The following is a 25,025-nucleotide window of genomic DNA, read 5'->3' on the forward strand; positions in this document are numbered from 1 at the left end:
CACAAATAATTTTTTTTCAAAACCGATCGTTTTACAGCTGCAGTTTCAAGTTGTGGGATTTAGATAGGAAAGAGGTGTCAATGGACTTTGAGGTTCACTGTATGTCCATTTTACCCACCGAACTGTCGTTATTCAACTATGACAAGGTAAAATCGGTTTTGCAATCAATGACCCCTTTAATGTGGCCGTGGCACATGACTACCAACCTGTTAGTGTTTGGTGTGTGTTCATTTGTAAGGTGTGTGTGGGTGTGTGTGTTTGCTCACCTGCTGGTGCTGTGTTCTTGCAGGGCCTATGGGGGTCTGGGAGGGACCAGTGTAGCAGAGAGATGCTGCGCTCCTCCTTCTTTGTCAGCCGCAAGCGTAAGAAGCCCAAGGATAAAGCCCAACCCAGCAGCTCTGACGACGACCTAGACTCTGTCTTCCCCAAGAAAGAGCTCCCTGAGCAGGGCCAGGTCCTGGCCACTCCCCCAACCCAGGCTCCCTGGTCTCTGGGCGGCCAGGAGGTGGAGGAGGAGAGGAGGGCTGAGGACGGGAGGAGGAGGGACACGCACTGCTCTTTGGCGGACAAGGTTGACGGCAAAACGGGGAACCGGAAAGAGTCTCGCTCCAGCATCTCCCAGCCCTCGCCTTCACCCTCGCCCAAACACCTCTCCTCACCCTCCCCTATCCTCCGCACGCGCTCCCCCTACACCTCCCCCTCCCACTCCCCCAGCTTAAGCTACCGCATGCAGACAGTCCACCAGTCCTCGCTGTCCGACCCCCCTTCAGCCTACGAGGACGGCGTGTCGGACCTGGGCACCATGAACAGCACCAGCTCCCAAGCCTCGGCTGCCAGGCCTCAGCAGGGCCGGCCGGGGCCAGAGGCCGGGGCCAGCGCACCAGGGGCGGAGGTCTGCTCCATCACCTCAGATTACTCCACCACCTCCTCCATGACCTTCCTGACCGGGGCAGAGCTGAACGCGCTCAGCCTGGAGGTGCGCTCGGTGGCCGAGAGCCGGGGAGGCGACGACGCCGACGACGAACGCAGCGAGCTGTTCAGCGAGGGCCGAGCCATGGAGACGGACAGTGAGAACGAGCTGTCGGCGTTCGCCGGCGGCAAGGAGACGGGGCACACAGTGGAGATCGGCCAACCGGAAATCCTGGAGTTGCCCCGCCCCCTGCCCTCCCACAGGCTCATAGAATGCGACACCCTCTCCAGGAAGAAGTCAGCGAATGCACGTCTCAAGACTGAGAGCGACTCTTCTGTAGACGGAGGGCGCGGCAATAAGACTGCCTGCACCCTGGGCCCCCGAGGCACCTCCCCCGCCAGCCTCAGCACCTCTTCCTCCTCCCGCAGCGAGTCTGACAAGGCTGAGCCGGCGTGGCGCCTGAAGATCACCGACCGCCTCAAGTTCCGCCTGCGCACGTCCGTGGATGACATGTTCGGGGTGGGCACCCAGAGGAGCCGCTCCCCAGAGGGCCGCACTAAGAAGAAGAACATCAGGCGCAGACACACCATGGGTGGCCAGAGAGACTTCGCCCAGCTGTCGGTGCTGGGCGGCTGGCAGGAGCAGGCCGGGGGGGGCTCGCGAGCCGAGCTGTCGGCCGTGGACCGCCTCAAGCCCAAGTGCAGCTCCCAGGACTTCTCCATCCGGGAGTGGATCGCTCGAGAGCGCCACCGCGCCAGCAACCCCGAGGTCAGCCTCGACACCTCGGCTGAGCAGCAAGGAGACCCCCCGGCCCTAGACCCCCCCGTGGGGCTGCTGAACGGAGACCCTCCCCAGGGGAAAAACCTTAGCTTGTCTGCCACTGCCCACCCACACAAACTGTCTGGAGCCCAGGTGGTACACTCTCGCTTCTACCAGTACCTGTAAGGGGAGCGAGTGTGTGAGGGAAAGGAAGACAGTGAGACTGATGTGTGTGTAGGTGTGTTTGTTTGTTTCGTCTGTGTGAGTCATCCGTGACTGAGTTGTGTAAGCCTGTGTACAGAACCTGGGAGATGTCTGTTAGGTGTGCGTTGTTGTGTGTCATCTGTGTACGCATTTGTGAAATAAAAGGGTTACTGTACTGATATATCTCAAGATTCAAGGCATGGAACAAAAACTTAGATGTTGTGAATATATATTTTTCTCTTTTTCAAGAGAAATTACTTTTTAATTAAATTACATTTGGGACTGTGATGGGGGTGGGAAGTACTCAAGCTTCTCAGACTCCTAACCATGCTGGAAATTGAGAGGAGAACCTGTTCTCTTTGGACTGAACGAACCTGTGAAGTTGGGTGTAAGAAAGTGTAAACCCAATGTAGAGATTGTGAGGTCAACTAACTGGCTTTAAGGTAAACAAACGAGTTGTATGGTGAGGAGGAGATGAGGAGGAGAACGGACTGGTTTTAGTATTGCAGAGGAATTATTTTTGTGTAAAAGATGATGGGTCTCAGTGAGTCCTTCAGTAACCAAATGAAGAATGTGTGTGCTTGCTGTAATACCGACTAAAAGCTTTATTTGCTTGTGTTTCTATTTGAAATGTGTACATACTGTGTACATCTGTGTACTTGAAGTGTTCTGACGGTACGGCCTACGTGTAAAACCACCTCTGTGTGGAGGGTCATTCCCATGGTACAATGTGACAAGGAAACACTGGACACAATGGTATTACGGTTAACCTCTTCCCCTTCACAGTGATAGAAAAAGAGCCGTGAACAACATCTGATGCAAAATGCTGTTTATGTGTCAATGTGTTAATGGTCTCATGCATTTGTCAGTTGTACTGGCATCAGATGTGGAAAAACAAAAGAATGAAAAGAGGGCGGAGACGAATCAAATCAAAAATTATGTTTCTTGGCAATAGGAAGTGCCTCATACTTAAAGGGTGCCATAAAGTCTTTGTTGACATGTGCAAAGATGCTACTGGGTATAGCGTTTTTTTTATCGTTGACTGGCACAGTCATTCTACAAGTAATGTTTAGACGGACGCAGAGCTTCCACTCCCTAGGCATTCCATTCTGGTCTTAACACGTTTTATACTCACTTTTCGTTCTTTCTGTTCAACTTGCATTTTTGGGATTTTAACAGAACTTGAATTTTAAATATGTCTGTAAAATAAGTAACTTAAATGTGTATATAAATGCTGTGTTTTAGCTTCTTTTCTCTTCATTTCCATCAAATTTGCCAGATTTTTGTAAGTACAGTATTGTGAGGTGTCGCTCTCGGTGAGCCAGGAGAGGTGGGGGTAGTGGGAGAGTTGGAGCAGTGCCCCCTGCAGGTGAACACATGTCATTGAGTTTGACTGTTTGGGGGGTGGGGCAGGCCCGGGGGCCCCTAAAACACTGGAATTAAAAGGTGTCAATGGCAAAACGGTTTCTGGCTTATTACATTCATTCATTTAGCAGACGCCTCTATTCAAAGTGACAAATAATACTTATTGTCTTGTGTAGTGCATGCAGACCTGTCAGGTTTTGCCAATTGTCAGCTTGATCCCTTAGTTCTACTGGTGGGAATATTACTGCTAAAGCATAACATGTATTCTAGACAATTCTGTGCTTCAAACTAACTTATGGCTCAATACTGCCCCCTTGCTCAAAGAGAAGTTCATACAGAAATATTTTGTAGAGTTCAGTGTGGAAAAACTTGACTGGCCTGCACACTCCTTGAACTAAACACCATCAAACACATTTAGTATTAATTATAACACCATCTGCATGCCAGGTCTACCCAACATCAATGCCCATCCTCTCTAATGCCCCTGTGAATGAATGGAAGAAAATGCCGGATAAATGTTTCAACGTCTATTGGAAAGCCTTCCAAGAAAAGTTAAACCAGTTATAGAAACAAAGTAGGAACCAACTCTGGCCAACATTTTGTATTATGCACATATAGTATTTCTTCCACAATGCACATACTAAAAACAGCGGCGCAGCATAGCTTTATGGTCCTATACACCTTTGTTGCACAGCAGTCAGAATTCTTATTTTTACTCTGCAGATAAGTTCTATTTAAGTGAAGTTAAAGTGCCTATTTAGGTACAGTAGACTGGACATTTTCATAAATTCAAAAACTATTCGGGCTTATAAATTTCAAAATGCTTTATGTACAAGTTGCACAAACAGTACTTTCACAATGAAAGATTTATACATTCTGTACATCAGCTATAGAAACTTTCACTTACAATATTAAAATAAGTGACATGGGGACAGTCAAACTATTTAACACTTGACGCAAATAATTCAAACTGTCACCGACAAGCCAAATTGGAACATTAACATTAAATGTGCCTCAATGATCTGTTATTTACTTGCAACATACATAACATTAAGGTCACTGTGTGATTGTTATTACGATGTTACCCTTCATACACATACAGGAAATGGGAATTATAGGAATGTATGGATTGGCATGTTAGTTCATCAGTATCACATAATTATATCTTACATGTTTTAGAATGGGTTTGTTTATGATCTGTCAGTTTTATGGAGAGAAAGAACTTCAATTTACCTTTTCATACTGGAGAAATAGCAGTTATTAAATATTTTATGGTCAATATGTTTCCCTAAAATGAGTCCCTGACACATACATATTTACCCCAAGTAAGGCACAGTGACAAAAATTACATTATACAACTTAATGCAAGGTCAGGTAAGAATGGACCACCCACTAAATGTTATTTCAACAATAAATTTAAATCAATGACAATTACACAATGGTTTTCAATTCAAACAACAATGCTACTAAACTGTTAGACATTCCGAACAAACAAGAATAAACATTATGGATCAGGGGAAATGTATGTTCTGCGTGCTGCTGAACATCAGAAGCAGGGGCTGGTACAATTCATGTGAAGATACCCAAGGGGTAGGTGGAAGTCTACAGTTATGATCCCACAAACTAGCTTCTCTCACGGTGTCCTTCATCTGCCCCATGTTTAATGTATGAGCTTGGATGTCCATAGGGGGGCTGTGGATGTGAATCTGAGCTGAGGTTATGGGAGTCCAGTGGATGTCATGGTTCTCTGCCACATTTCCATTATGGTGGAGTGGTGGACACTGCTGCTGCTTCAATCAATGGTTCAGAAAAGGAGATGAAACTTTTGGTTTACCTCTGCTGCCTGTTGATAGCCAACAATATGGCAAAGAGAAATTTCAGTCCAGGCTTCTTGACGATAAGAAAGAAGAGAGGGGAAGATGCCAGCTGGTACTTGGTGCATGCAGGTACTGTGCTGTTAAGAGCAGCATAAATCATATACAGCAAGTCAGGTGTGTGTGTGTGCATGATCTGTTGCATATTGTGTTGTCGGTAGTTGCTGGGCAGAGTGATGTCACCACGGTCTCAGCTGGCTTAACCATCATCTTCATCCTCTACCTGCCTCTCCTCGATCGGCAGCTCGGGCAGTCGGAAACACTCCTCAAAAAAGTTGACCAGTGATTGGCTGAGGTGCTGCTGCGCCCCGTCGCTGTGCAGGAAGTGTCCCTCGTCTGGGTAGATCTGTGGGGAAGCCCGGAGAAACATTGAGGATGTACACATCCTTAATATCATTCAAGGATTAAAGTTGAGTATATATTGATCTAAATTAAACAGCATATGGAGCTGCTGGCTAACCTGTAGAGAATAATTGGCCTTCTTGGTGATTAAATGATTGATGAACTTTGCTGTGTGCTGGAAATGAACTTTTTCTGCAAATGGAAATGGGGTAAACATTGAGTTGGCATCTATGAATACAGAACTGTTCAAATGTATTTTTACAATGGTTGCAAATATAAATGATGAAGGCATTAGATATTTACCATCAGCTGTTGAATGGACAATCATGTACTGTCTGTCCATAAGCTGACTAGCACGGTGGGTCAAACTAGCCATCTGAGAGAATGGAAAGAGAGAACTACTTTGAAAAACACACTCAGTGCCTCTTTTTGAGGACACTGTTTTGAGTGATTAAGGACACGGGGTACAAAATGAACAAAACGCATGTGCCCTTTACCGAGTATACTCGAGCCTCTGTTTTCGGAGATCCAAGATATCGTTCTGAGAATGCAGAGGCTGGAGGACAGGAGGGATGAACAGAACACAACAAAAACAAAAATGTCTTGATCAGATGAATATCTCCTCTCTCAGATCATATCTATTATATTACTCACACAGCGAGAACCAGAACCGGAAAAGATAACGGTTTACCATATAATTCAAAATCTGTTATGGGTGAAACAGCTACTCCGCATTTCAGCAGCGAGTCCTCTGAACTTAAGAGCAACGTGGCTAAGTATCCTCCGTACACCTAGGTATAGAGACAACAGTTAGCAAGATAATTAGGTGTGACATGAAGCTTTGAAGAGACCATGGATACAGTAAATGATAACTTACCTGTCCAAAAACACCTATGCGACTATTGTCAATGTACGTTTCTTTAGAAATCAGTCTACATTTAAATTAAGGGAGGAAACACCTGGTTAGGATACAGTATTGACAATCTTTTACTTCCACTAATAAAAAGAATGTGTATTCATGTTAGAGTGTATGAATATGTGTGTGTGACTAGTTACCTAAGTGCCTCCATCTGGTCTCTTTCCTCCAGCACCCCTAGCTTCCTGCGGACCCTATGCAGCAGGTTGGTCCCCTGGAAGCCACTGCCGTGGCCGTCGAAGCGGATCACCACTGTGCTGTAGCTGCTTACCAGAACCGTGGCCCAGTCCACACCAAACTGCTCTGTCACCATCTGTCCCCCTGGTGTACCATCCCTGAAAAAACACCACAGGTTGTATGCCAATTTGCAATACCTTTTATGTACATTTTTGTGTTTGTATGTGCACTGTCATACGTACACTAGTAGCAGTAAAGGATAGTGGGCTGTTTCTGTGAACCCAGCAGGCTTCAGAATCTGCATTGTAAGAGCTATGAAACAGGCAGAGACACGTAAACAACTATAAATAAGTTCTTCAGAAGGAATTCCAAACGTGAACATTGCAGATACATACTGTAGTCATCGATGACAATTTCCTTATACTCCACTTTGGGCATCTGCATGTTGTAGTAGGTGTTATTAACAATGTCATTATTCTCCAAGTCAATCAATTCTGAAGTGGAACAAATACAAATTATCATTAGCAAATTAAAATGAGCAAATTAGCATTAATGCGGCTATAGTTTACACACATCCAAATAACTTTTCCAAGTACAGGATACATCAACAGAGCATGAAATAGAATGTAAGTTCCCACTCTGGAATATGTGCACTTGGGTGATTTAATTCTAGAGCAAGGTTTCAGTAATTATTTTCTCTTTTCGGAGACTCACTCTCTCTGTCGTCTGTGCTGTAAACGGCCACACTTGGTATGTCCGGGCCTGGACACAACAACATGGAGAGCAAGGACCATGGAGAGACATAAACACAGCAGCTTCAAACAGGTGTTTCAGCACTGAGGTAAATCCCCTTGACATAGGGTGATAGACCAGTATAGTATATTTTTCTAAGACATGTAGTCAGTGAACCGGCAACATCTTCCTGCATCTCTCTACAGTGAAATTCAGTGAAATAATTGAATGAATGAAAAAGCCATTGCCATATTGTCCTCTCTAGAAGGGCCCTCTGAACAAATCAGCTCCTATGGAAACCATGGCGCCGGGTACGGGCGGAGGGAGGAGAACAGAGCGAGATAACAATGATGAACGTTCTCTGAGGAAATGAGAACATGGCTAGTAAACACCCCACTCACTCCGCCCTCTGCCTTTTTACAGCTCTGGCTTGCAGATACCAGACACAAGTGTAGAATCATAAACTCTGCAGGACTCTGTGCCAGGTTAGCCAGACAGACTGAAGTTGCCTGTCTAATGAAGAGTGAAGTAGCTCTAACTTAATAGCATCCTCTTACTGAGCAGTTTCTATTGCCTTTGACCAACAGCCCTGTAGTTGTTCACCATCACCAACACACTCAGAAACATGCTGGCAACATTCTACCAGGAGCCTTTCCTGCTGTTAGAAAGAGGTCTTTGGAATCCGAATGCAGCTGGGTTTGGAGAATGCGTGTAGAGATGTCAGGGTCAGGAGTTTCACCTTTACAGTTGAGGAGGAAGTATCTCATGTCATGGCTGAAGGCTCCATCCACAAAGCCACACTTGAACTCACAAGACACACAGCGGCGATTGAAGGGGCCGATGGTGTCGGCACTGTAGAGAAGGAGAAAGTCCAAATCATGACATTGTTCAGCAGATCTTCCCTTTCCAGCGTATAAATGGCCAGATTGAGGGTGAGGCAGTGACATACTGCAGTGTGAATGCTTGATGAACACCTGTATAGATGACGCCGTTTGGGATCATCCTCTGTGCTCAGGAAGTATCTGGAAAATATCCAAGGATTGCAAAGTGTTGGAATTCAAAAGAACACTAGGTTGTATACGCTATTCACTGAACAACAACATACAAGTGCTAAATGACTAAATGTAAGGTCAAAATCCTGTTGCTACAAAAAACTGTATGGAACTGTGAAAAGAAGAAGTGGGAAACAACGTTTTTCCCTGATAGGTAGACAAATGCTATGCACCATTGTGTAAGTGTGGAGTTTTGAGGCCAAGGTGGGGCTTACACTAGATGCCTGTCTTTGCTGTATGCCAAGATGCGAGTGACATCCCAGTCCCCAGAGGTGAGCGACTGCAGCGTGTCTGTGCTGATGTTGGGCTGGAACAAAACCACACACCACAATTGTGTCCACAATAGTCACAATTGTTTCACCTCCTCCGGCTCTGCACCACACTGCTTAGACATACATACACATACATGGATAGCTGATTCAGCAAAAACTGAGTATCTATGGGGGGCTGCAGTGGGTTGCAGAGGTGAAGGACATGGCCAGGGAGATGGAATTCAGAGACAAGTTATGGATGATGGTTTCAGAGGAACTCGAAGAACGTACCTTGGAGGTGGACATTGAGATGTGGAAAAACTTTCCCCTCCCACCCTGAGGGATTGCTCTGGTGAAGAAGAACTTGAGCCCATCCTCAGAGAAGAGTGGCGCTTCGTTCTGCAATACAGAGTGAATGGAGGTGTGATGGTGTTTCTACTTTTGAAGACCCAACGGACAACCATTTAACATTGTGAGATTGTTTTTGCCAAATCTTAAGAGCCAGAATGTAACTACTAGCAGGACATTGTACAATCACAGGCATGTGGCTGTAGGAGTTTCATCTATTAGTTTGTGCTCCTGAGGCCACAACCAAAAGGAAATTTTAAGGAATTGCAGGAATTCTAATTAGGTAGTCACAGACTCTGGGCTTTATAGACTGACATTCTAACCTTTTGTCAAATGTGATTTGTAGGAGTGTCAATATCTTTAGTATTGATCTGGGATAAAACACTTCTCACTTACCTGTCTGTGAAGCCAACTCTGACTCTCATCCTCGTGTTTCTGAAAAGTACAGGTTTCATTTGGTTTCATACATGGAAAGAATGTGTTAGAGCAAAGTGTTGTTTTTGCTCAATGTGTTTTAGAATTTGTAGCATGGTTTAAAATGCAGTTGTAAAATCAAGTCTGAGATAGTGTGTGTGTTTGCACCTTAATGCAGACTCCCGTGGTAGCTTCACACAGGGTGAGAATGGAATTGTTCTGACCTCTGTTCAGCCAGTTGACTGCCAGCTTGGTGCTGGTGGCCCACTTCACCATGGTAATGTAATATTCCCTCCTGAAAACCACAAATGCATCACAATTACAACTATCAAATTCTTTAACCTTATAAAGCAACAATATAATTACATTTAGTCTGACTTTGCAATTCTATTCTATGTGTAAACACACAACACAACAAAGGCCTTCCATCAGAGGCATCCGTAGATGTTGGTCTCTGTAACTTTTGATAGATGGAGAAGGGAGACTCACCCTATGCGGGGGTCATCTGGTTTCTTCATCTCCACTGTGTGCACTGGGCCGTTCAGACTGGCTACGAACAGCAGCACTACAGGGTTTTCCTCCCCAGCCTTCAGGGGCATGCCAGCACAGAACATACAAACACTTATCAATGGCTATCACGATCATTATTTAGCCATTTGACCACTCTACGACAGTGGAGTGGTCACAGTGGCTCCGCCACTGTACATGCCACGACGAACCTTGGGGTAATGGTATTCCTGTGCTGTGGGGTAGGCGGCTCCAGTGAACATTGGCACCTCCATTTTGGGCACCAGGGAGTCGTTGATGGTAGTGTAGGCCAGTCTTAGGCCATCTGGTGACCACCAATGGGCAACGTTGGTCTGAAATATTTCTTCTGCAAAGAAAAGAGAAATAACAAGCTAATTGAAACAAGCAAATAGAACAAAACAAAACAAATATGAAGCAGAACTACTTTCAGTACGACACTAAACAAAATTGGTTTCATAATGCAAGTGTCCTTGACTTGTCGGTTAGTTATTGGGTCTAGGGAACTTCACCTAAAGGACAATTTGTAAGCAGGGCCCAGTGTTTCAAAAAAAAATTGATCTGAATTTGGAAATCCCATGTTTTGCTATCCAGGATCTGGTACAACATTTTACTTTTGTGCTGGTTTTTCAAAGCAACATAGAATTGGATCCCCTTGATCCAGAAATAAACTATTCAAGATGACCAAATCTAGATTACCAGTGCTCAAACTTGGATTACATATAACAATGTACAACAGGTAGAATAGTGGGGTCACTGTAGTGGCAACAATGTCAGAGTTTTGTTGTTAATTATGCCACTACACTTGGGCAAAGTAAAAGGTTCTGACTCATGGCCTAATCTCTGTAAACTTCTAGCATTCTCCACGTCGGTCGTGCCATGCTACTCAAGAAAACCAAAACCTGGATGACAATTAATGTATTTTTATTTTCAGTTGGTCTCATCAACCTCACAGGAACAGAATCACAAGTTTGTGGATAACAAAAGAAAGATAATGGGCTTGCAAAGATGACAGTCAAAAAGCTGTATGCTTCCAATCTGCGCACGTGTCTAAAACTCCAATCACACACACCTTTCAGGACCTTCTGGCACGTGCAGTAAAAGATCTACAACAACCAATACATACTTAGCATATATATATAACGTAACCTTAATTCCACTAGCAATTCCAGAAGCAGTCATAAGAAGATTGGTGATTCGGCCTTTGTCAATTATGCCCCAAAACTATGGAACAAATTACCCATAAATATTAGGGAAGCAAATACGCTAGACATTTTTAAAAGACAGCTTAAAACCTACCTTTTTACCGAAGCATTTAAGTAATTTTATCTCAGAAGGGTTTTACTACTTTTATTAGTTATATTATTGTTTTTATAATTTGCTATTTTAATTATAACTTTTATCACTTGTATTATTAGGGTTCCTCCGTTAAGAGGACCCTATTGTGTTTGTTGGTATTATTAGGTTCCTCCGGTAGGAGGGAACCTATTGTTATTGTTGGTATTCTTATTATTATTTTTCTTCTCCTTGCGCCCCAATATCTCAAAAAGTCCCTAGTCATAAATTTTCTAATTTGGCACATTGATACTGATGGCATTTCCACCCCATTGCTCCAATTCTTCTGAAACGTGGTGGGCATGCCTCATTTTTCATGAGGAACAAAAAAGCCTCAAGGACCCATAAGGTCCGCCATGATGGATTTTCCTGTACTGTGATAATTTGGGAAAACCTTCAAAATTCCTCTTCTCTTGAACCAAAGGTGAAATTCACTTGAAATTTGGTACAGATATGTATCATTGACGTATTTAAAAACGTTACTTAAGGCAATTGAATCAAGTACAAAATGGCTGAAATGGGTGTATTTATGTAAATGTCCACATTGCCTCAATATGTTTGTGTCACTAAATCAAATGTATTTTTGAAGGATGGTTCAAACCTAATAAGCTTTAAGGTGACATGCCTCTGAAGTACCATGCAAAGTTTCACCTTGATATGTCAAAATATGACTGAATTACAGCTGTTTGAACTTGGACCAAATCTGACAATGCTCGCCATTGGAGAAACAGCTTTTTTTAATTATCCAGTTATTGAACTTTGTGTATTCCATGCCTGGGAATGGCTCAATTGGCTGAGATGTTGTGCTGGTAATCAAGGTTCAATACCAGTCAGAGGCATCGTTTTTAATTTTTTATTCTGACCAAACGGTTTCTAGTCTTCCGATCAATCCTCCGGTTGTAAAAACATAGCAATGTGTGTTTATTTGAGCCCATCACAACACTCTGATCATCTGTTAAGCGAGACTGTGTAAACCACTGCAAAACAAGCCAGGTTCACCACAGTAGCTAGCTACTTGTAGTCTACGCATGGTAGAGATAACTCTGTTCAGGTGGATCCCTTGCCTGTTGCACAAATTCATTTCAGTAACTTAAGCCAGGACACATTCCCACTGATGCTAGGCATGATTTAAAATTCCCTTCCATGACAAGTTATGGCACTCCAAACAACCTGTTTAAAAAAACGATGAGAAAGTTATTCTTTACAGCAGCAACCCAGTCATCCCGTTGTCCCGTTTTTATAGGAAATGTACAAGCAGTTTCAACTTAGGCTGAATCTAACAACGCTTACCACAGGAGAAACAGCTTACTTTTTTACACAGTAACTGAACATGACAATATTCAACACTGAGAATAGCTCAATGGGCTGGGATGGTGACATGATAAGTATAAGGTCATAGGTTGGAATCCAGCCATAGTCTTTTGGCCTGTCATAATTTTGATTATCTGTTTAGTTCAACAGGATGACATCTTTCTGAAGTACCACAAACAATTTCACCTTGTTATGTCAACATAAAGTTAGGTCCATAAATATTTGGACATTGACACAATTTTCATCATTTTGGCTCTGTATACCACCACAATGGATTTGAAATGAAACAATCAAGATGTGCTTTAAGTGCAGACTTTCAGCTTTAATTTCAGGGTATTTACATCCAAATCAGGTGAACGGTGTAGGAATTACAATACATTTTATATGTGCCCCCCCCCCCTTTTTAAGGGACCAAAAGTAATTGGACCTGTAAAGTATAAGGTAGTTGGTTGGAATCCAGCCATTATCTTTTGGCCTGTCATAATTTTGATTGTCTGTTTAGTTAAACAGGATGACATCATTATGAAATACGATGCACAATTTCATGCAATTTCACCTTGAAATGTCAACCGTTTCTTAACCTTTGTCCAAAAGCTGACCAAAGCTAATACTCTGCCCTTTCTATTCATACAATCTCAACAGTTGGTGTGTAGCAGAGAGGATAGAGAGACTGACTTGTGACCTTATGCTCATGAGTTCAAATCCCCATTCAGCCTGTTGTTGGCCAAACATGAAGTAGTTTTGCTCCCTTGTTGTCCAACTCTCGATCTTCTGCAGTGTACATAATATTTTGCCATTTTGCGGAGGAACCCGCATCGCTGCTTGCAGCTATATTTATTATTAATTTTCTTCTCCTTGCGCCCCAATATCTCAAAAAGTCCCTAGTCATAAATTTTCTAATTTGGCACATTGATACTACATCCAAGTGGGTACCCCCACACCAAATATGGGCCACATCGGACTATAGGGGGCGCCACAGGCCACGCCCAAAAGTCAGATTTTCAAAGTGATGGCATTTCCACCCCATTGCTCCAATTCTTCTGAAACTTGGTGTGCATGCCTCATTTTTCATGAGGAACAAAAAAGCCTCAAGGACCCATAAGGTCCGCCATGATGGATTTTCCTGTACTGTGATAATTTGGGAAAACCTTCAAAATTCCTCTTCTCTTGAACCAAAGGTGAAATTGACTTGAAATTTGGTACAGATATGTATCATTGACGTATTTAAAAACGTTACTTAAGGCAATTGAATCAAGTACAAAATGGCTGAAATGGGTGTATTTATGTAAATGTCCACATTGCCTCAATATGTTTGTGTCACTAAATCAAATGTATTTTTGAAGGATGGTTCAAACCTAATAAGCTTTAAGGTGACATGCCTCTGAAGTACCATGCAAAGTTTCACCTTGATATGTCAAAATATGATTGAATTAGAGCTGTTTCAACCTTGGCTGAATCTAACAACGCTTACCACAGGAGAAACAGCTTACTTTTTCATACAGTAACTGAACATGACAATATTTAACACTGAGAATAGCTCAATGGGCTGGGACCGTGACCTGCAAAGTATAAGGTCGTAGGTTTGAATCCAGCCACAGTGTTTGATCCTGTCTTAAATTTAAATATCTGTTTAGTTAAACAGGATGACATCGTTCTGAAGTACCATGCGCAATTTCACTTTGATATGTCAAAAGATCATTGAATTACAGCTGTTTAAACTTTGGCCAAATCGAACAATCCGTGCTTCAGGAGAAACGGCTTCCGTTTTTTGTACAGTAACTGACCACGTATACTCAGCCTTGAGGGTAGCTCAATGGGTTGAAACGGTGTCCTACAAAGTGCAAGATCACGGGTTCGTATCCAGGCACAGTCTATTGGCCTGTCATAATTTTGATTACTTGTTTAGTTAAACAGGCAGACATCATTCTGAAATACCATGCGCAATTTCACCTTGAAATGTCAACCGTTTCTTAACCTTTGTCCCAAAGCTGACCAAAAACTAATACTCATATCACGCAGTCGGAGCACAGCTAGATAATCAGCGTCAGCACCCTTGGGTACCCAGCATGCAGTGCGGCATATCAAAAAACGCAAAGACTTGTGGAAAATAGTTGGTTACAACAGCCATGCAAGGGATTTCAGTTGTTGTGTTCGTTCAGTTAGATGTTTGTAATGTTATTGTTTGTTAGTTAATATAATCTTGTTGGTCACCCTGATTGTGCAGGTTGTGTAGTTTAATGGGACCAGAGAGTCGGCTGCTGTACTGTCACAGGCTATTCTCGCAAGGAGCTGAATATGAGCGCTGCCCTAGTCCAGTTGCCCACATGACTATTGTTTGTTGTGCATTGACTAAGAGTCTGGAAAGAGATCAACTCAAGAAGAGTTTCAGTATCCTCTAAAAAGTTAATACTCAGCCCTTACTAATCATAAAATCTCAGCAGTTGGTGTGTAGCAGAGAGGCTAGAGAGACTGACTAGTAACCTTATGCTCCTGAGTTCAAATCCCCGTTCAGCCTATTATTGTTGGCCAAACATGAAGTAGTTTTGCTCTCTTGTTGTCCAAGTCTCGATCTTCTACAGTGTACATGTTTATAATATTTTGCCATTTTGCGGAGGAACCTGCATCGCTGCTTGCAGCTATATTTAGGTTCCTCCGGTAGGAGGGAACCTATTGTTATTGTTGGTATTCTTATTATTATTTTTCTTCTCCTTGCGCCCCAATATCTCAAAAAGTCCCTAGTCATAAATTTTCTAATTTGGCACATTGATACTACATCCAAGTGGGTACCCCCACACCAAATATGGGCCACATCGGACCATAGGGGGCGCCACAGGCCACGCCCAAAAGTCCGATTTTCAAAGTGATGGCATTTCCACCCCATTGCTCCAATTCTTCTGAAACTTGGTGTGCATGCCTCATTTTTCATGAGGAACAAAAAAGCCTCAAGGACCCATAAGGTCCGCCATGATGGATTTTCCTGTACTGTGATAATTTGGGAAAACCTTCAAAATTCCTCTTCTCTTGAACAAAAGGTGAAATTGACTTGAAATTTGGTACAGATATGTATCATTGACGTATTTAAAAACGTTACTTAAGGCAATTGAATCAAGTACAAAATGGCTGAAATGGGTGTATTTATGTAAATGTCCACATTGCCTCAATATGTTTGTGTCACTAAATCAAATGTATTTTTGAAGGATGGTTCAAACCTAATAAGCTTTAAGGTGACATGCCTCTGAAGTACCATGCAAAGTTTCACCTTGATATGTCAAAATATGATTGAATTAGAGCTGTTTCAACCTTGGCTGAATCTAACAACGCTTACCACAGGAGAAACAGCTTACTTTTTCATACAGTAACTGAACATGACAATATTTAACACTGAGAATAGCTCAATGGGCTGGGACGGTGACCTGCAAAGTATAAGGTCGTAGGTTTGAATCCAGCCACAGTGTTTGATCCTGTCTTAAATTTAAATATCTGTTTAGTTAAACAGGATGACATCGTTCTGAAGTACCATGCGCAATTTCACCTTGATATGTCAAAAGATCATTGAATTACAGCTGTTTAAACTTTGGCCAAATCGAACAATCCGTGCTTCAGGAGAAACGGCTTCCGTTTTTTGTACAGTAACTGACCACGTATACTCAGCCTTGAGGGTAGCTCAATGGGTTGAAACGGTGTCCTACAAAGTGCAAGATCACAGGTTCGTATCCAGGCACAGTCTATTGGCCTGTCATAATTTTGATTACTTGTTTAGTTAAACAGGCAGACATCATTCTGAAATACCATGCGCAATTTCACCTTGAAATGTCAACCGTTTCTTAACCTTTGTCCCAAAGCTGACCAAAAACTAATACTCATATCACGCAGTCGGAGCACAGCTAGATAATCAGCGTCAGCACCCTTGGGTACCCAGCATGCAGTGCGGCATATCAAAAAACGCAAAGACTTGTGGAAAATAGTTGGTTACAACAGCCATGCAAGGGATTTCAGTTGTTGTGTTCGTTCAGTTAGATGTTTGTAATGTTATTGTTTGTTAGTTAATATAATCTTGTTGGTCACCCTGATTGTGCAGGTTGTGTAGTTTAATGGGACCAGAGAGTCGGCTGCTGTACTGTCACAGGCTATTCTCGCAAGGAGCTGAATATGAGCGCTGCCCTAGCCCAGTTGCCCACATGACTATTGTTTGCTGTGCATTGACTAAGAGTCTGGAAAGAGATCAACTCAAGAAGAGTTTCAGTATTCTCTAAAAAGTTAATACTCAGCCCTTACTAATCATAAAATCTCAGCAGTTGGTGTGTAGCAGAGAGGCTAGAGAGACTGACTAGTAACCTTATGCTCCTGAGTTCAAATCCCCGTTCAGCCTATTATTGTTGGCCAAACATGAAGTAGTTTTGCTCTCTTGTTGTCCAAGTCTCGATCTTCTACAGTGTACATGTTTATAATATTTTGCCATTTTGCGGAGGAACCCGCATCGCTGCTTGCAGCTATATTTATTATTATTATTCTAGTAATTTATCTCATGAACACATTGGTAAAAAGTTTTGAAATTTGTCATATTGATACAACATGCCACAACTACGGCCCAAACACAGACTGGCCCACATCAGATCATAGGGGGCGCCACAGGCGACGCCCAAATGTCCGATTTTCAAAGTGATAGCATTTCCACCCCATTGCTCAAATTCTGCTGAAACTCGGTGTGCATGCCTTATTTCTCATGGCGAACAAAAAAGCCTCAAGGACCCATAAGGTCCGCCTGATCGATTTTCCTGTAGAGCGATAATTTGGGAAAAACTTCAAAATTCCTCTTCTCTTGAACCAAAGATCTGATTAACTTGAGATTTTGTACAGATATGTATCATTGACGTATTTAAAAACGTTATTTATAGCAATTGAATAAAATACTAAATAGCTGAAAGGGGTGTATTTATGTAAATTTCCACATTACCTCAATATGTTTGTGTCACTAAATCAAAGTTCATTTTGAATGATGGGTTTTCAAACCTAATAGGCTTTAAGGTGACACGCCCATGAAGTACCATAAACAATTTCACCTTGATATGTCAAAATATGACTGAATTACAGCTGTTTGAACTTGGACCAAATCTGACAATGCTCGCCATTGGAGAAACAGCTTTTTTTGTAGAGTAACTGAACATGCCAATACTCAACACTGAGAATAGCTCAACGAGCTGGAACGGTGACCTGCAAAGTACAAGGTCGTAGGTTCAAATCCAGCAACACTGAGTCTATCTTAATTTGAATACATGTTTAGTTAAACAGGATGACATCATTCTAAAGTACCATGCGCAATTTCACCTTGATATGTCAAAATATCATTGAATTACAGCTGTTTAAGCTTTGGCCGAATCGAACAAGCCATGCTACAGGATATACATCTTTTTTTCGGGGGACAGAAACTGATCAGAATTTCTCAGCCTTGCGGGTAGCTCAATGGGTTGAAGCGTTGTACTGCAAAGCATAAGGCCACAGGTTCGTTTCGAGGCACAGTCTTTTGGCCTGTCATAATTTTGATTACTTGTTTAGTTAAACAGGCAGACATAATTCTGAAATACCATGCGCAATTTCACCTTGAAATGTCAACCGTTTCTTAACCTTTGTCCCAAAGCTGACCAAAAACTAATACTCATATCACGCAGTCGGAGCACAGCTAGATAATCAGCGTCAGCACCCTTGGGTACCCAGCATGCAGTGCGGCATATCAAAAAACGCAAAGACTTGTGGAAAATAGTTGGTTACAACAGCCGTGCAAGGGATTTCAGTTGTTGTGTTCGTTCAGTTAGATGTTTGTAATGTTATTGTTTGTTAGTTAATATAATCTTGTTGGTCACCCTGATTGTGCATGTTGTGTAGTTTAATGGGACCAGAGAGTCGGCTGCTGTACTGTCACAGGCTATTCTCGCAAGGAGCTGAATATGAGTGCTGCCCTAGCCCAGTTGCCCACATGACTATTGTTTGTTGTGCATTGACTTAAAGTCTGGAAGGAGATCAACTCAAGAAGAGTTTCAGTATCCTATAAAAAGTTAATAATCAGCCCTTACTAATCATAAAATCTCAGCAGTTGGTGTGTAGCAGAGAGGCTAGAGAGACTGACTAGTAACCTTATGCTCATGAGTTCAAATCCCCGTTCAGCCTATTATTGTTGGCCAAACATGAAGTAGTTTTGCTCTCTTGTTGTCCAAGTCTCGATCTTCTACAGTGTACATGTTTATAATATTTTGCCATTTTGCGGAGGAACCCGCATCGCTGCTTGCAGCTATATTTGTTTCTATTGATTTTATGTAAAGCACCTTGAGCTACAATTCTTGTATGAAATGTGCTATATAAAGTCTTACTTACTTACTTACTATTCTTATATTTAGTCATTTTACATTTAATCATCAGTCATTTAGCAGGCGCTCTTATCCAGAGCGACTTACAGTAAGTACAGGTACATTCCCCCTGAGGCAAGTAGGGTGAAGTGCCTTGCCCAAGGACACAACGTCAAACTGGCAACCTTCAGATTACTAGCCCGATTCCCTAACCGCTCAGCCACCTGACACACTATATGAAATTATATAATATATATATAAGTAACACAATTATATATTTTTTAAACAGAAATATCAACACAAAATCTTTTACCTGTAATTTGGCCCTTACAGTCACTTAAATGTTTGGATTTGAAGAGACAGAAAACAGCACAATAAAAACAATACAAACACTCCCTTCTATTTGCAATGTATTTTAAACAGTAAGACCCCTCATCTGACCGCTATGACAGCCAGTCACATTGTGGCGGTACTATTCTGCAGTGGAAAACAAAGTACAACAAATCGAGCCATTTCCTCAGCATTAGGAGGAACTCACTCACTTTCCTCTACAATCTTTAGCCCACCATTCCCTACTACTTCCCATGCAGAGCTTGCAAGTTTTCACCTCCAATAATGTCAAGAGCCACATCTGTGTAATCATCTCTCTTAAAGGGCCTGTTGCCAATTGTGTGTTTTTTGTTGCTTCAGAGTTCAGATTCAGATTTAAATTTAACAAAATTCATAGACCCCGTGGAATTTACATTCGGTGTGATTTCAACCCAGATTCCTCCAACTTCTGTAGACAAAAAACGTAATAATGGCACTTCAGCAGTTCCATTTGAGTCCATGATTCCACCTCTTTGGTCTAGTAACATAGGTTTTATAGGCCTTGGGCATGATTGATTTAGTTGGAAAACATGCCAAATCCAACCCATTTTCTAATTCTTGATACAATCTGCTAGCCGAAATCCGATCAGATTACTTCTGAACAACTGGGCCCTGATGAAAACTTTAGTCTGATTTATTGCAACCCAGCTAAAGTACAGTCACTGGAGGGGAGAGAGTCATTCCTCATATTTAATTGTGACAGTTTGAAATATGTTCAGGGGAATTGAAGAAGCGGTGAGGCAGATCAGTTAACATTGCAGTTCAACATTCATCAGTCATGAAGAACGAGCCAGAGGTCACTGAAACAATGCTAGACGATGATGAAGCTTATGAAAAAGGTTTTCAGAAGTAGAGCATTTCAAGAGCATTGTGTCTGGTTCAAATACACTGTTTTGAAAGGATATTTTTTAATAAAGGATACCAATAACATTGATTATGTTTAAACTGACACTATCTATTAAAAGTAGTCTCTTCTTATGTCCAGCAGGTGGCAGTAGACCCCTTTGAGAGACCATCTCCTTGAGGATGCATTGGTAACCACAGTCACTAATCTGGGACTTGAGCATCCATTACCACTGGAGGAGTGGGTTATCGGAATCTGAATTGATGACTAAAGGAATGTGTCATGACGAAGATGACGACAGTGGTGGTGATGAAGACCACCTACCTAACAGAATGTGAGTAGGCAGGCTGGGTACAGCATGGCCATGTGACAAATTCATATTTGTCATTTGTCAAGATTTAGAGCCAAAACAGTATCAATGCTCAGAACACACACACACACATACACAAAATCCTGATTTGGACGAAAAACTCTATACCCGTATAGACAAGCCTCAGGCATAATCTGACACCAATTACCAGGTGTAAGCACTACTGGCACATCGCTCATGGAAAACAAATACAGAAATACTGAATCATGAAAAGTCATCAAAACTAGCATGGCTGAATCACACGCATCTAGAAGCCACCATGGAAAAACCCTCTCTATCCTGTTAAATAACTCTTCCAATGGAGACACAGACTGTCTGCAATGATAAATCAGTGTTGGTGTGGGCGTTGTGGAGAGATGTTCATTTTCTGTTATTGTTGTGTGGATAGCCTCTCCCTGCTCTGCATTCCAACCACAGGTGTCTAGCAGGAACCTACTTGACTCTTCCACCTATCAGATGAGAAAGAGAAAGAATGAGAGACAGAAAGAATGAAGAGAGACTGATAGAGAGAGCCTTATGAAGAGGTTAACATAAAGAAGAACAATGTGACAAAAATTATATAGAAAGCAAAGAGAAAAAAGAGGGCTACAAAGAGAGAACCCAGAGAGAGGAGCTTGAGTATACTAGTAGCCTGAAGTCACACAAGTTGTCCACTGTCTACTTGAACAATCAACTGATTCAGTACCAGGATTAAAAGTGGCTAAACTAATAACTCTCCTTATCAGATATGTAATCCCCCATTTGGCTATTCATGAAGAAATATCACATATTTTGGCTGGTTTAATTAGATGCTTAACAGTAATCCTAAATGATAAAATATGTCTGTATATTAAAGCTCAATGGTTTGCTATTCTGCATTGCACGGCCCAAATCGTGAATCAACTACCTGACAAACTCTGATATTTGAAGTTTGGTGCTGTTGTAATCCTCTCATAACTGGATTGAGGCGTCCATTGCATTGTGGTTGGGAGAATTAGAGAGTTGTGAAGAGTGACAGACTCACAGCCTCCATGAATTCAAATTGACTGTCTGTTTGGCAGGTGGTTGACTGTCAGACTTCATCCAGAATATCTCACTACCTTGACACTACACACCCCGCAGCCAGTTATGTAAGTATGACATCAAAGGATTTTCAATTATACAACCTCTAATAACATTCAAGCTAATCCAAGAAAGCACCCTTTCTTCTTCCTGGTACACAGACAAACTCTACAAACTTTCTCAGAAACACAGTGCAGTACACAATAATCATTTCAGCAGTTTGTTTTAGTTTGTTGTTCTTTTTCCTACACAAGAAATATCAGCAAATGATAAGAATGATGGCAAACAGTATAAGATAGCAGTGATGTGGGGACAAATGAATGAACACAATGACAAGCATAGAGAACTGAGGGATGTGTGAGCACTGACATGTGTACAGATGAATACTTTTGGAATTTAATAATTTTACAGAATGCTACCAATACTTGGGACCTCTGATAACAGGGTTATAAATGTCAGAGCACAACAGGGGTAATCTTTTGTCCATCCTTTGAAGTTTAGACAGGACATTAAGTTTTATGCTTTCTCTCTACTGTTTTGAAGACATCGCATTCCAACTGTACGTATGTTTGAATTTAACCTTCTCCCTAGTAGTACAAGAATCTGGAAGCTTTTATATTTAGAATAAATGCTTCATAGACATGTTCTACAGGAAATGCATTTAGATGCATCCTGTTGGGATTTGTAGTATAATGGGTTATCTGGGAGCAGTGTCTGCAGTCCTCCTACCCTCGTAGAGCCAGTCAGCCAGGCCGTTGAAGATGAGCCCCTCCTTCCCCGTGGACACCAAGCGGATGGTGCGACTCTCCACTGTAGCTCGGTAGTAAATGTTGTTCTCAAAGATGAAACTCTGTGTGGAGACACAATGGGTCACAGTGATTACAGCTTCTGATGGATAAAGACAAATTGTCAGTGTGGGTTTCCAGTGTTAGCTTTTCTTCTTTTGGGGTTTAAAGGTGCAAACAGAACATGTAATTGGACAATGACCTTTTTGTACCTTACCCAGGTAATTATAACAATGTTACATTCACTCAGTCCAAAAACTTAACCAGTTTCCAGACACATATCAACTCACACATACAGAGCCTTATATGCCTCAGATTCTCTTAATCAATGCAGGCCTGAAAGCGTGTGCTCTTGTTTCATTAGAGGTCATATTTCTGTTTCTGTCCAGAGGCGCAGGCAAATATAGCCATCTCTGATACTAATGAAGCTACTCCAGCTGGCTGAAAACTTAGCCTGCAGGCACACACACACACACACACACACACACACTGCAGGCTCAATTGTCAAACAGACACACACAGGCTAATTCGCCCAGACATTACACACACAAATAGAGAGACAGCAACATAGGAAGGCAGTGCTGTCTCAACACTGGGTATAGGTTAGCTAAGTCATAATATTAGACTGGTGATGTAAGCCGGCTGTGCCATAATGGCATCACCAGCGAGGATGAAGATGCACCGCTGGGTGACTGGCACGTGGGCAGCGTGGGTATCTGAAGCCAGTACCCAGCCTCCTCTTTTCATCTGAAACTGAAGCATCAAACTGGTCACAGTGAGACCAGTGCGAAGAGATATGTTCCTAGTAACACCAGGCAGATTTGAGCTTTAAGACATGAGACATGAGAAATCTGTTTATAAGTACATTTACATTTAGTCATTTAGCAGACGCTCTTATCCAGAGCGACTTACAGTAAGTACAGGGACATTCCCCTGAGGCAAGTAGGGTGAAGTGCCTTGCCCAAGGACACAACGTCAGCTGGCATGACTGGGAATCGAACTGGCAACCTTCGGATTACTAGCCCGATTCCCTCACCGCTCAGCCACCTGACTCCCACAAGTATAGATGCTTACTGTATTTGTCATTATTCCTTCCCATATTTATTCAGTCCCAGCTTACTTCCAGTGGCAAGCTAAAGTGTGTTTCACTACTCCATCATGCTTTCGTCTTCAAGACAGAAGCTGGATAATGCCTGTCCACTTCCCACTATCTGGCAATGGCAATCATTACTTTACTAAATGATTGAGATTTTATTTTCAGTTTCAATTGATTTATTATCAGTTTATATATCCCATTTTGGTGTGTTGTGTAAGAGCAGAACACCCCTTAATAAAGACAGGGTATGTTACAGAGGCAGGTGAATGTCAGCATTTGGGGGGGGGGGGTTATGTGAGTGAAAAAGGTGATGGAGAACAAAGGGAAAAAAGAGGCAACAAAGGCACCAGCGGAGTATGTGACAGGCGTGTTGATTGGTGCTTGTGTGTTGTAACTGACGTGTGTGCATGCTTCTTCCTTCGTTTTCTACCACCTACGGCTATGACTCTACTTCAGTTCCATCCATTTTCCATCCTTTTTTTGGAACCTTATACATTTACATTACATTTTACATTTATTCATTTAGCAGACGCTTTTATCCAAAGCGACTTCCAAGAGAGAGCTTTACAAAGTGCATAGGTCACTGATAATAACAACAAGATAGCCCCAAAAACATTGCGGGTAGCCAAAACATGAAGCACATATTGTGAACAATCAAAATAAGTGCCAAAGTGAAGAACCACAAGAGCATGTAGTTAAACAAGTTACAATAAAACAACATGAATCGCTATAAGTGCAAGTGTACCTGTAGAAAAGCAAGCAACAGTAAAGAATATTTCACAGCGAGTACAACAATTTAAATCAGTTACCACTAACCAACAAGAGCAGCAAGACTCTTTTTTCTTTTAAGTCACAATTTTTCTTTTAAGTCAGCTGTCTAAGGGATAATGCCCTTCGAGTTGTACAATATCACCTGATAATGGACGATGCGGAGGCGTGGTTGCTTCCGCGGAGTCAATTATCAGGTGATATTGTACAACTCGAAGGGCATTATCCTGCTTATACCATGGTCACTTGCCAACGACAAACATGAATTTATGTTTTCAGCCGTTTTGCAATAGAAATCTAACGTTTTTTAACGTTAGCCAACTCTGATATTTCTAGTCCGCTCAGCTCATAGAGCCAACACTGGCTTTCCTTTGGTTGAGCTATTAGCCCGAAAACTAACGTTATGCTAACAAGATTCAAAGGCAATAACATTGTGTACGGTTGACAAACAGTAAATATAATTTTACAGTATGTTTGACAAGAAGATTAGCTAGCTAACCAGCCATGTCACTGTCCCAAAATGAATATCAAGATTTTCACGAACAAAGTAACTATGGGCCATATAGAGATACTAGTTATAGCCTGTGGAGCAAGTTGAATAGCAAATTGATGTGAGGTGACCGCATAAAAGTTGACATATACTCCAAACAGTAATTATATATTACTGTTTATATGTCATTATATATTATTATATATCACCGGATAATGGCCACCCCTGCAGCCAATCAGAATCGAGTATTCACCCAGAACATGGTATAAATCTAAGTAATGCCACTGCTTTGGTTAGGCTACTTTAGGTTGTTGAAGCAGACATCAGTGTGGCAAACAAACAAACAACAGCTGTTTGCCTGTATTATGAGATATGCACTATTTTCTCAACCACCTTCCAGTTCAACTGA

At 42.1% G+C, this 25,025-nt stretch overlaps 2 protein-coding genes across 5 annotated transcripts in view; one reads left to right on the top strand and one right to left on the bottom strand.

The window, feature by feature from the left end:
* arhgap21b (Rho GTPase activating protein 21b) overlaps positions 1 to 3,336 on the top strand; it is a 47,661-nt gene extending 44,325 nt beyond the window's left edge. For both annotated transcript variants that reach the window (XM_062480482.1, XM_062480483.1), the window contains one exon: positions 290 to 3,336. In XM_062480482.1, the coding sequence (XP_062336466.1) occupies positions 290 to 1,855 (1,566 nt within the window). In that variant the 3' untranslated portion in view covers positions 1,856 to 3,336. The remainder of the gene's footprint in view (positions 1 to 289) is intronic.
* Positions 3,337 to 3,813: 477 nt separating this feature from the next.
* Positions 3,814 to 25,025, bottom strand: part of LOC134037150 (dipeptidyl aminopeptidase-like protein 6) — a 128,955-nt gene continuing 107,743 nt past the window's right edge. For all 3 annotated transcript variants that reach the window (XM_062482503.1, XM_062482501.1, XM_062482502.1), the window contains exons 8-26: positions 22,207 to 22,327; positions 10,064 to 10,218; positions 9,834 to 9,931; positions 9,513 to 9,639; positions 9,327 to 9,365; positions 8,874 to 8,981; positions 8,547 to 8,638; positions 8,254 to 8,301; positions 8,019 to 8,131; positions 7,262 to 7,309; positions 6,943 to 7,041; positions 6,790 to 6,859; positions 6,511 to 6,705; positions 6,332 to 6,386; positions 6,146 to 6,245; positions 5,952 to 6,010; positions 5,758 to 5,830; positions 5,573 to 5,646; positions 3,814 to 5,458 (exon numbers count right to left, since the gene is read on the bottom strand). In XM_062482503.1, coding sequence (XP_062338487.1) covers positions 5,312 to 5,458; positions 5,573 to 5,646; positions 5,758 to 5,830; positions 5,952 to 6,010; positions 6,146 to 6,245; positions 6,332 to 6,386; positions 6,511 to 6,705; positions 6,790 to 6,859; positions 6,943 to 7,041; positions 7,262 to 7,309; positions 8,019 to 8,131; positions 8,254 to 8,301; positions 8,547 to 8,638; positions 8,874 to 8,981; positions 9,327 to 9,365; positions 9,513 to 9,639; positions 9,834 to 9,931; positions 10,064 to 10,218; positions 22,207 to 22,327 — 1,821 coding nt within the window. In that variant the 3' untranslated portion in view covers positions 3,814 to 5,311. The remainder of the gene's footprint in view (positions 5,459 to 5,572; positions 5,647 to 5,757; positions 5,831 to 5,951; positions 6,011 to 6,145; positions 6,246 to 6,331; positions 6,387 to 6,510; positions 6,706 to 6,789; positions 6,860 to 6,942; positions 7,042 to 7,261; positions 7,310 to 8,018; positions 8,132 to 8,253; positions 8,302 to 8,546; positions 8,639 to 8,873; positions 8,982 to 9,326; positions 9,366 to 9,512; positions 9,640 to 9,833; positions 9,932 to 10,063; positions 10,219 to 22,206; positions 22,328 to 25,025) is intronic.

Source organism: Osmerus eperlanus, chromosome 16 (assembly GCF_963692335.1).
Source record: "Osmerus eperlanus chromosome 16, fOsmEpe2.1, whole genome shotgun sequence".
Taxonomy (NCBI): domain Eukaryota; kingdom Metazoa; phylum Chordata; class Actinopteri; order Osmeriformes; family Osmeridae; genus Osmerus; species Osmerus eperlanus.